At 41.1% G+C, this 12108-nt stretch overlaps 1 protein-coding gene across 4 annotated transcripts; it reads right to left on the bottom strand.

Moving 5' to 3' along the window:
- Window positions 1–1675: 1675 nt before the first annotated feature.
- Window positions 1676–7954, bottom strand: SVBP (small vasohibin binding protein). Of its 4 annotated transcripts, none has more exons than XM_061122206.1 (3): window positions 7898–7954; window positions 7065–7214; window positions 1676–2111 (listed from the first exon to the last, which is right to left on the bottom strand). In XM_061122206.1, exons 2-3 carry the CDS (start codon window positions 7176–7178, stop codon window positions 2025–2027), a joined length of 201 nt encoding a protein of 66 aa, XP_060978189.1. In that variant the 5' UTR covers window positions 7179–7214; window positions 7898–7954; the 3' UTR covers window positions 1676–2024. The 4 variants fall into 4 exon arrangements, with proteins under 4 accessions (XP_060978189.1, XP_060978191.1, XP_060978190.1 ...); XM_061122208.1 differs by having other exon boundaries at window positions 7888–7941; XM_061122207.1 differs by having other exon boundaries at window positions 7065–7239; window positions 7898–7938.
- Between the last annotated feature and the right edge of the window lie 4154 nt (window positions 7955–12108).

Genomic DNA, 12108 nt, shown 5'->3' with positions numbered 1-12108 from the left:
AGGATTAAGTGGATTATTAAGGATTAAGGGATTCTAGGATGCACAAACCAATGTGCTATACCACATTAATAAAATGACTGGATAAAAATCATATAATCATCTCACTAGATGCAGAAAAAGTGTTTGACAAGATTCAACACCGATTTATGATAAACTCAATAAAGTGGGTATAGAAGGAATGTACCTCTACATATTCAGGTCCATATGTGCAAACACACAGCTAACATTATACTCGATGGTAAAAAACTGAAAGCTGAAACAAAAGTTTCATGAAGCAATATCCTCACATTGATTTTTAAAATCTGTTCTTTAAAAGCTTTTTTTTAAAAAAAATTATTTGGCTGCACTGGGTCTTAGTTTTGGCATGCCAATGTTTAGTTGCAGCATGTGGAATCTACCGGCATCCCCTGCATTGCAAGGTGGATTTTTAACCACTGAACCACCAGGTAGGCCCCTATTGTTTAATTAAAAACATAAGCTAGTCATAATTTATTAAACTGACTTGACAACGATCTACAGTTTGCAATACTAGAACACTTCTCTAGGATAAACTATATCCAGGGCTGTGACATGTTAATACAAGCAGTTGCCAACTAAGGATCAGAATCTTTCCAACCAACATTCCTATATTAATTGGTTATTTGAAATTTGAAACATATCCCATTAAGTAAGGTAGCTGGGAAGTAATACTTACTGAATAGTTATTACATACATTATCTTATTTCTTGATGAATGGTCTTGAGAGGAAGAAATTATTACTCCATTACACAGATGGGCGAAGAGTGAGGCTTAGAGAGATTAATAACTTGTCCAAAGTAATAAGAACTATACTTGACCCCAAAACACTGTTCTTTCTAGTATACTACATCATTTCCTTATGTTTATGATGACAGCTTACTCCAAACCCCCATTCCTCCAAAACATAAAACTGAAAAATTTGCATTCAATTCAAATTCAATAGGACACTATAGAACCTAATTACTACTTATGGGGATAATCTGTGTAAAGGTTATCCTTAACTATGACTTAGGCTCTCTGAACACATTCTCCGTAGGGACAAGAAGTTCTTTAACATCATGATTTATTGCCAAAATAAGCATAGGAATGGGAACAGAACTCCCAGTGACTTCAGAGCGGTGGGGAGACAAAGAGGAGGTGGGAATTGCTAGAGATGTTCCCAGAACCACTAGGGAAAATAAAGGTAAATTTTTAGCACAGAGAGTAACAGAGGAGGCAATGTTGGCTGTTGTACCCTCTGAGTAATCAGCCTCATTTCCATGCATATTCTGCTTCTAGGCCCAATAAAATACAAAATGAAAAACCAAAAGCACTTTGCTCCCCTCCTCCCCCTGTTGGTACAAGTCTGCTGCTAGCTCTCCACATTCATAGGGTGACAGGAATCTTAGCTTCAAGGCTCTGATTAGTGGCTCATCTGGGAGTAAAAGTCATATATTTACACCTGTATAGCTAAAAACTTAGAATCTGTAGGGTCTGCAGAGCTTTAGCCTCAGGAAGAATGAAATCTGGAAACAGTCATGTTCTTTCTGTCCTCTCACCTCTGTTCCCTTCTTGAAGGAAAAAGGCTCCCCTCTGCTCACGTCAACTTTTCCTACCTATTACATTCTTTTTGACTCCACTTTCTTATGACTAGGCACCCCTAAAGTATAAGCAAACAAACATTTTATTAGTATTTTATTTGTATTTTTGGAGAAGGTTTACAGTTTCAGAAGAAACACTGATTTTTTTTTTTCAAACAATAGAAAAAGTTAAAAAAAAAAAAAAGAATGTATTGTCTTGGAAGAATAGAAGAAGTCTCTTCAGCAAGCAATGGGCCAATTCCGATTGGAGGATCTAGTGAAGCAAGTTACATACAGGAAATTCCGATTTATCCAGTTTCAGGAATAACGCAAATCTCTTCTTGTCTAGTTGTATAAGGCTCCAAATGGGCCATCTCAGCTTTAAACTGGTAACACGCTCATAAACAAAGCTTCCAGGGTCCCATCTAGTGTGAACGCAGGGGTGGTTCACTCTCCAGGAGGCTGCATCTGTTTACAGAATTCATCAAACTGCTGCTGCTCCAGTTCTGTCATGACTCTGTTGAGGGCATAGATCTGAATAGGAGAAAAAGATATGTTAACAGTGGAGGCAGCTGCTCAACCTGTCTTCAGACACCACAGGCTGTGCCATTTGAAAATGCCAGAACTGCATCAGTAATGCAGGGGCAGTGATGAAGCAACTGGAGAGGCAAACAGTAGCTCCACTGGGGAATCAGGAAAGAAGCAGTGAGGCAGGTGCCTGACCTGGCCTTGAAAGGACTGGTAGGGGATCTCCCTGGTGCTCCATGGTTAAGAATCCACCTTCCAATGCAGGGGATGTAGTTCGATCCCTGGTTGGGAAGTAAAGATCCCACATGCGGGGCAACTAAGCCCATACACCACCAACTACTGAGCCTATTCACTCCAGAGCCCATGCTCCGCAACAAGAGAAGTCACACAGCACTAGAGAAAAGCCTGAATACGTCAACGAAGAGCCCACAAAGCGCCCCCCCACGCCCCAAAAAAAAGGATTGGTGGGACTTCCCTATAGCTCAGATGCTAAAGAATCTGCCTGCCATGCAGGAGACCTGGGTTTGATCCCTGGGTCAGGAAGATCCCCTGGAGAAGGAAAAGGCAGCCCACTCCAGTATTATTGCCTGGACAATCCTCACGGACAAAGGAGCCTAGTGGGCTACAGTCCATGGGCTTGCAAAGAGTCAAGACATGACTAACAGACTAACACACACAGGATTTAAACAGGTAGAGACTGGGGAAAGGACCTAAGTGATAGAACAATGGATATTATGACTAAATAATATAAAAGCACAGCATTAGTTCTAGAAACTTCAAGTATGCTAAATACAAAAGGTTGCGGAGCTGGAGAAAGAAAGAAAGGTATGTTAGGCTCTTAAATGCCACACCAAGTAATCAGGACTTTATCTGGCCGACTCTGGAGAGACAAGTGTGCAGGGAAGAAACCTGATTATATCTGTGCTTTGAGAAAGAAAACTGGCAGTCAGGGAGGAGAGATCACAGGCCCTCAGGAGACATCTGTTACAACAGTCCAGGTAGGAGGTAGCAGGAACGTGACCCAGGGCAGGCAGTGGAGGGAGAAGAAAACTTTAAGAGCCATTCCAAGGTGAAAGGCAGGGTAGCTACCTTATTGCTTCACCTTTCAGTCATTAATCAGTCCACCAAAGAACCAGAAACAATGTAAAACCTCCAAATTTGTACAGAAGAAGAAAAGGGCCATGTTTGTGTGTAGGGGATAAAATTTGAATAATCAAAAAGAGAAGGGAAAAAACCCTGAGAAGTGAGACAAATAGAAAATATAAAATAGGAGCAGAAATTAATGAAAAGGCAACCAAATGTACAACAGAGAGGATCACTGAAACTGCAAGATGGTTCTTTGAAAATTCTAAAGAAAACTCTGCAAACCTCCGAGACTTGTCGAGATAAAAGAGAGGCTGCACGACTATTATCAGAATTAAAAAGAAGTCATAATTACTGATACATGTGTGTTAGTTGCTCAGTCATATCCAACTCTTTGCAACCCCATGAACTGTAGCCTGCCAGGTTCCTTTGACCGTGGAACTCTCCAGACAAGAATACTGGAGTGAGTAGCTATTCTCTTCTCCAGGGGATCCTCCTGACTCAGGGATCAAAGCTGGGTCTCCTGCATTGCAGGAAGATTCTTCACTGTCTGAGTCACCAGGGAAGCCAGAGTAGAAATTAAAATTTATGAACTCTGTGTCAATAAGTTTGAAAACTTAAATGATACAAATTCCGAGGAAGAGTAAAATGATCAAAACTGACTAAATAGAAAGCCTGAATAATCCTACAATCTTTTTTCCCCCAATTTTTAAAAATTGTGGTAAGATTCTATAACCTTCAAGGAAAACAGAACTCCACACAGTGAAGTGATGAAAACAGTTTCAAACAACTGAAATGATTCTCAAAAAGCATGGTTAAAATGGTCACGTTTTATGTATGTTTAACAAACACAAATAAATAAATTTGAGTGGTTAAAAAAAACATTGCTCAGTGAACAGGGCCAGTCATGGAATATGGTAGCATACATAAAGTTTAGAAACATGCAAAACTAGATGATACACTGTTATGCTCTACAGTATTATTTGGGAGTACACACAGAAACAGTAAATTAATACACAACAGCTAGGGGGTGATTAGCATAAAATTAAGGACGGAGGGTACTGCTTCCCTCAGTTCCTCAGGGAACTGCAGTTCCCACAGGTACTACTCCTGGGAAGGCTGGAGATACGGCCAGAGTGAGGCCTGAGGAGCTTCTAATGCATGGTCATGTTCTATTTCTGTAGTTGGGTGGTACGGTGTTTGTTTTATTCATCTTCTTTAAGAGTACAAACACATTTTATATATATTATTTATGTGTATTATATATATTATTATGTATTAAGTGTATATTTATACTAAGCAGAGAAAGAAGACTTAAAATGGGTCAAGGGTACACGCCAAGGAATGAAAGACTTTCAAGAAAGAAATGGTCACCAAAAGTTCCAAATGTTGCTTCAACTGCCAAATGGGCCTCTGTTTCCATTCTCCCCTCTCATCTCTCCTTCTCATCTCACTTCCTGGAATGTGGCATCTATGCAAAACTGAACGGAAACTGTGTTTCTGCCTCCCTACACGGGCTCCTGTCACATTCTTATCTTAGGAGGTTGCATTCCAGGCCACACAGATGAACCAGCAGCTGTGGGGCAAAGCTGGAAGCAGGGGAGAATGTCAAGAGACCTGTTTAGATGGCAGGCCTGCCCCTCAGTCCATCACCACCTAGGGATTCTGGTCAGCATACCTCACTTTAAATGAGGATAATGCCTCCTACCTCACAAGGTCACGTATGTCATATCTCCCATCTTTATTCCAGGAAGGATTTACAAAGGTCAAAGTGAAAGCAACAGTAATACACACCAGTATGAAGATAACATGTGGTCAGGCACGTGCCTGGCACATCTGAGGAGCTCAACAAGTGCCAGCTGCTACAACAGTGCAAGTCCAATATGACAGCTTAGCAGGTCAGCACATTCAACTTAGACTGAGCACAATAAAAGCACAGCGACTCGTGGTAATCATCACTGCTATTTTCGAGGGCTTTCTCTGGGGCAGGCACTGTACTACGTGCTTTAGATACAGCATTTCTGCTTACAACAAACTCATGTGACTGATGTCATCATCCTCATTTTACCAAGGAGGAACTGAAGAACTGAGGTTCAGAGAGGTTAGGTATCTTGCCCAAGTTAACCTGGGAAGCACTGGAACTTATGGAGGAGCTGGGATTTGAGATCAGACAAGTAAGTGTAACCTGTGAAACCTCACCAACAGGGTGTCAATGAGTGTATGAACAATGTCCTCAATGACATCCATCACTGCAGTGTACACAAAGGACAGTTTCCTAGGGCTGTTTCTTAAGGTGGTTCTCCAACTTTCACCAAAGTGCAATGCAGTAAAATCATCTGGGGGCCTGGGTCCAGGTGGGGATGGGGAGGTGAAGTAAAGTGGGAACAATCTGTTGGAAGCCAGGTCCGCAGCTCTCAGATGGTCTGACTTAATCCAAAGGCAGATTTCAGTTTATAGATTAACTTCAAACACACTATTAAATTTACTCATTTTGACGGCCTTTTTCACTGAACGCAAGCTGCACAAAGGCAGGGACTCCTCCATGCCCGCAACAGTGCCTAGCAGGTAGTTGCAGTTCAGTATTGTTAGTGACTGGATCAGATTAACAAAAGTTTAAGGTCTGACACTATTAAGCACTGAGAAAGAAGAGAGAGATAAGAACCCTCTTACCCTGCTAATATGGGTACAAATTTGTATAATCTCTTTGAAAACAATTTGGCAACATCTAATAAATTTGAAAATGTACCCCATAATTCTACTTGTAGTTATATTCGCCCTATAGGAATTCCAGTACAGGAGTCAAAGGAGACATCTAAAGGGTTTTCACTACAGCACTGTTTGTAACAGCAGAAAAAAAAAAAACAACCCTATAAATCATTTAAACATTCATCACTGGAAGATGGGGTAAATATACGTAGATTCACAAAGTAGATTATTATAAACAGTGATGAGGAATAAACTGGATTCTTACATTAACATGAATAATTCTAAAAAAACATAATGCAAAATAAAATATGCAGTTAGTTTAAGATTTTAAAACAAAAAATTTTATACTGTTCAAGAATATCTACAAATATATTTGAATGTAAAAGTATTAAAAAAAATCATCGTTGTCCATAAAGAGGGGAAAAATGCCATAAGACAGGAAATGGAGAAAGGCGATTTCAAATTTACAGGTAATTTTTATTTATCTTAAAAAAGACTACATGCAAATATGCCAAAATGTTAAACACTGCCAATCTGGGGTGCTGAGCACCCAGGTATTTGTTATAATATTCTGTTTTTCTGTATTTTGAAATTAAAAAAAAAAAGAAAAAAAAAAAAAACAGAAAAGAAATAGAAAGAGGGAAAAGACCAGAGTAAGCTTTTTCCTGATATTAAATACTAAAGTAAAATATCCATGTAAACAGTCAAATAGACTTTTAAGGGCAGATTGAACAAAGGAACACAGTGGTGAGTGTAGAGCTTGGGCCTCTACTTCTGAATTAGGAGCAGCTACTCTCCAGGCCAAATCCAGGACATCTGTGCTAGGGTGTCTGACACTTGTTCTTGGACTCCCTTACAGGACCCTCCCTCACACAGCCTTTCTCTTTCTCCTTTCTTCCTTCCTTCAGGACTCTGCCACAAAAGCTCTGCACCAGGGGTCATCAGGAGACCACCTGGGACTGGTCGGGGTGGGGGTGGGGTTCCTGACACTTGGCATGTGACTCTGGTCTGCCGCCTCACCATCTGGTCCTCAGAGATCTCCTCTGAACACCTAGGAGAACCCTGTTTTTGGCTGGAGGCAGGCAGGGCTCCCCTATACCGTTCTCTGCTCTCCCTATTCCAGCATCATCTCCAGCAAACGACAGGTACACGGGCCCTCCTCACGCTCACCTCTGCTCTCTGTCTCTGCTTCAGCTCCTGCTGGGCTGATTTCTGCTTGGCCTTCTCGATTCTGCTGACAGGCTCTTTAACTTTGGGCTTTTCTTTACGTGAAGGTGGATCCATGACTTGATTTCCGTATACGTCTTAGTCACCTCTAACCTGGATGGTACAGAGGAAAGCTGATCTAAAAACAAAGAAAGAACGAACGAACGAACTTCCAGAAACTTAGACCGTACGTCAGCTCCTTCCTTTGGCAGGTGAGGTAGAGGGGCCCGGAGGAAAGGGCGCTGCATTGGAGGAATAAGACCTGAGTCCTACTGCCAGCACCTCACTGAGTGTCTCTAGGCAAATCTCATCCCCACTCCGAGCCTTAGTTTTCCCCATCTGCACAAGAGAACAACGGTCCATTCCCCGGCCCCTCCCACCAGCGGCGGTATGAGCACCAAACGCGAAAAGCCCAGTGAACGGTTTCCTACTCTGTCGCGGGCTGCATCCAGCGTGGCACTGCCGGACACCGCGGCCCAGAGGGACCGGCCAGCCGAAGTCTCGAAGCGGGTCGGCGGGGAGCCCGAGCACCACGCGGCCGCCAACCTCGGGACCCCACCTCTGTCCTCCCAGCGGGTAACAGGCTGCCGGGCCCGCCCTCCGCCACCGCCCCGCCCGGGGCCCAAGCCCGGCCCCAGGGGAGCTCCCCTCCCGCCGCCACCGCCCTCTCCCAGTACAAAATGGCGGCGGGAGGCGGGCGGCGCTCGGGACTCGGAGCCTTTCCTCCCCGGCCTCAGGATACCGGCCCCGCCGCGCCGCGGACAAGGCCCCATGCGTGGACCCTCACCTTCCCCTACCTCAGGGCCTAGCTTCTGAGCCTGCCGCGCCTCGGATTGGGCGGGCCCCGGGGGCGGGGCCTGGGGCGGGGCAAGGAACCGGAGGGCGGGCCGGTGGGCCGAGGCCCCGCCCACAGGCCAGCTTGCGCGGGCGCAGAAAGCGTGTCTGTACTCCCAGCTTAGGCTCAGGAGCTGGAGCTGGGGCTGGGGCGAGTGGGTACCGGTAGCTGAAGCTTTTCCTGGGGGAATTTTCCTGGGACAGCTGCTAGGCTTTGAAGGGAGAGATCTGAAACCTGGGGCTTGAATTGTAACTCGCTGAGGGATGGTGATTGCCGTCTTCTGGACTCGGAAACTTGTTAGGAAGGTCAAGTGAGACCCCGTTTACTAGGATGCTTTGAAGAAAGGAAATCCTGACAGAAGTATAAGTAGCCAATATAAAGGAAGAGAAACGCTCAAGTTCACTGACAATCGATAACTTTAGTTACTTTTTTTTTTTGAAATTACATTTTTATAACTATTTATAGTAATTTTGGGCTTCGATGGTGGCTCAGCAGTAAAGAATCGGCCTGCAATGTGGGAGTTGCACGTTCCATCTCTGGGTCAGGGAGATCCCCTGGAGAAGGAAATGGCAATCCATTCCAGTATTCTTGCCTGGGAAATCCCAGGCATGTCCATTCCTGTTGTTCCTTCAAGGACTAGGCAAGAATCGAAACAAAAGGGGGATTCTAAGCAGCAGTGAAAGTGTAGCCTGATGGACACTCACACACTTTCAGTCAAAATATAAATTATCACAACCCTTTGAGAAGCCAGTTTATCACTGCACAGCAAAAGCCTTGATAATGAGCATAACCCCTCAAAAGGACAAATAATGCTTGATTCTGTTTTTGTGAGATATCTAAAGTAGTCAAATTCTTAAAAAAAAAGTAGAATGGTGATTGCCACAGACTGGGGTGGGGGAAAGGGAAACTGTTCAATGGGTATAGAATTTCAGTTTTGCAAGATGAAAAAGTCCTAGAGATCAGCTGCACAACAGTGTGTAAATAGTTAATACCACAGCACTGCACACTTAAAAAATAGTTAAGATGATAAACCCACCTAAGGAGGTAAAGACCTGTCCTTGGAAAATTATAGAACACTGATGAAAGAAATTGAAGACACAAAGAAATGGAAAGATGAGCCATGTTCACGGACTAGAAGAATTACTGTTGTTAAAATGACCATACTGTCAAAGGCAGTCTAGATTCAGTGCAATCCCTATCACAATACCAAGAGCGTTTTTCACAGAACTAGAACAAGTAATTTTAAAATTTGCATGGACACAAAAAAGAGCCTGAATAGTGAAAACAATATTGAGAAAGAACAGACCTGGAGGAATCATGCGCTCTGACTTGCAGTAATCAAAATAGTATGGTATAGGCACAAAAATAGACACATGGATCAATGGAACAGTATACAGAGCCCAGAAATAAACCCATGCACTTATGGTCAATTAATCTACAACAAAGGAGGTAAGAATATACAATGGAGAAAGGACAGTGTCTTCAATAATTTATGCTGGGAATACTGGATGGCTACATGTAAAACAATGAAATTAGAACATTCCCTAACACTATACACAAAAATAAACTCAAAATGGATTAAATGCCTAAATATAAGACCAAAATCCTTAAAAATCCTAGAAGAAAACATGAGCATAACAAGTTTGACATAAATTGTAACAATTTTTTTGACTTGTCTCCTAAAGCAAAGGAAATAAAAGCAATACACAAGTGGAAAATTATTAAAATCTTTTGCATAGCAAAGGAAACCATCAACAAAATGAAAAGACATAGGATAAAATATTTGCAAATGACATGTTCAATAAAGAGTTAGTATACAAAATACATAAGCAGTTCATGTACTCAATATCAAAAAACCAAACAATCCAGTTCAAAAATGGGCAGAATACCTGAATAGATATTTTTCCAAAGAAGATACACAAATGACCAACAGGCATATGAAAAGATGCTCAACATCGTTAATCATCAGTTCAGTTCAGTTCAGTTGCTCAGTCATTTCTGACTCTTTGAGACTCCACAGACTGTAGCATTCTGGGCTTCCCTGTCCATCACCAAATACCAGAGTTTGCTCAAACTCATGTCCATTGAGTCGGTGATGTCATCCAACCATCTCATCCTCTGTTATCCCCTTCTCCTCCTGCCTTCAATCTTTGCCAGCATCAGGGTCTTTTCAAATGAGTCAGTTCTTCACATCAGGTGGCCAAAGTATTGGAGCTTCAGCTTCAGCATCAGTCCTTCCAATGAATATTCAGGACTGATTTCCTTTAGGATGGACTGGTTGGATCTCCTTGCAGTCCAAGGGACTCTGAAGAGTCTTCTCCAACACCACGGTTCAAAAGCATCAATTTTTCGGAGCTCAGCTTTCTTTATAGTCCAACTCTCCCACCCATACATGACTACTGGAAAAACCATAGCTTTGACTAGACGAACCTTTGTTGGCAAAGTAATGTGTCTGCTTTTTAATATGCTATCTAGGTTGGTCATAACTTTTCTTCCAAGGAGTAAGAGTCTTTTAATTTTATGGCTGCAACCACCATCTGCAGTGATTTTGGAGCCTCCTAAAATAAAGTCTGTCACTGTTTCTATTGTTTCCCCATCTATTTGCCATGAAGTGATGGGACCAGATGCCATGATCTTAGTTTTCTGAATGTTGAGTTTTAAGCCAGCTTTTTCACTCTCCTCTTTCATTTTCATCAAGTGCAAATTAAAACATCAATGAGATAGCATCTCACATCTGTCATAATGCCTATCATCAAAAAGACACAAGTGTTATTGAGGATGTAGAGAAAAAGGAACCCTTGTACACTGTTTGTGGAAATGTAACTTGGTGCAACTACTGTGGAAAACAAAATGGAAGTTTCTCAAAAAATTAAAAATAAAACTACCACCTGACCCAGCAGTTCCACTCCTGGATATACATATTCAAAGAAAATGATAACACTAATTAAAAAAGATACATACACCCAAATGTTCATAGTGTCACTGTCTACAATTGCCAATTTGGATTTGGACACAACCTAAGTGTTCATCAACAGATGAATGGATGTAGAATGGATATAGGAGGTGTGGTACATATATACAGTGGAATACTACTCAATCCAAAAAAAAAAGAATGAAATTTTGCCATTTGCAACAACATGGATGGACTTGGAGGGTATTTTGCTAAGTGAGATAAGTCAGACAGAGAAAGACAAATACTGTATGATATCACTTATATGTGGGATCTAAAAAATAAAATGAACTAGTGTAGTGACCATAACAAAAAAGGAACAGACTCACAAGTATTGAAAACAAACTAGTGGTAATCAGTGGGAAGATGGGGAGGGGACAAAAAGAGGTAAGGGATTAAGAGGTACAAACTATAAATAAGCTACATGGATATACTGTACAACACAGGGAATATAGCTAGTATGTTGTAGAAATTATAAATGGAATATAACCTTTAAACATTGTGAATCACTATATTTTTCACCTGTAACATGTAGTATTCTATATCAACTATACTTCAATTTAAAATTTTTAAAAAAGATTTAAGATGGTAAGTTTTATGTTATGTGGGTTTTTTAAATCACAACAAAAAAATAAGCACAACCTTTGACTCAACAACTGCACTTTTAAGTTATCCTAACTAAATAATCAGAGCAGGTGCTATTCCTAAGAGTAAAAAACCAAAGCAACCAAAATATTTATAAATAGAGATTGATTAAGTAAATCACAGGATAGCTAAAACAGGATTCTATGCAGCCATTATGGTGACATAGAAGAATATTTTTTAAATGTTTTAAGTATATTAAATATAAATTTAGTATATTAAATGTACAACATAGTCACAATATTTGTTTTATCATTTCAGAAAAGTTTATTATACACATGAAAAAGAGGCTGGATAGAAACACATCAAATTGCATATTCATATTACTTTGAGTGGAAATTATTTTATCTTCTCTGTAGTTTTCTGTATTTTCCAAATTATTTTCAATGAACATTTAAACTTCAGCAAGATTTATATTTTCTTTTACATTTTTATCACATTGTACAGTTTATAAAATTCATATAAACTCTGGATTAGATTATAGCTTGAGACAGGGCAGGGACCTTTGGAAGGCTTTAGAAAGCCAATGGAAACAGACTAGATATATAGAGTATTAAGTAGTGGAAAAGCTAAACTGGAAG

Source organism: Dama dama, chromosome 20 (assembly GCF_033118175.1).
Source record: "Dama dama isolate Ldn47 chromosome 20, ASM3311817v1, whole genome shotgun sequence".
Classification (NCBI taxonomy): Eukaryota; Metazoa; Chordata; class Mammalia; order Artiodactyla; family Cervidae; genus Dama; species Dama dama.
Note: the sequence above shows the minus strand (reverse complement) of the source record. Positions and strands in the feature narration are given on the sequence as shown.

What these genes read in the sequence shown, in the direction of transcription:
- SVBP (XM_061122206.1), bottom strand. Translation starts at nt 7,178, where the DNA reads ATGGATCCACCTTCACGTAAAGAAAAGCCCAAAGTTAAAGAGCCTGTC. An exon ending in AGCAGAGACAGAGAGCAGAG is followed by an intron (nt 2,112 to 7,064) that starts GTGAGCGTGAGG and finishes TCTCCTATTCAG; the next exon opens with ATCTATGCCCTCAACAGAGT.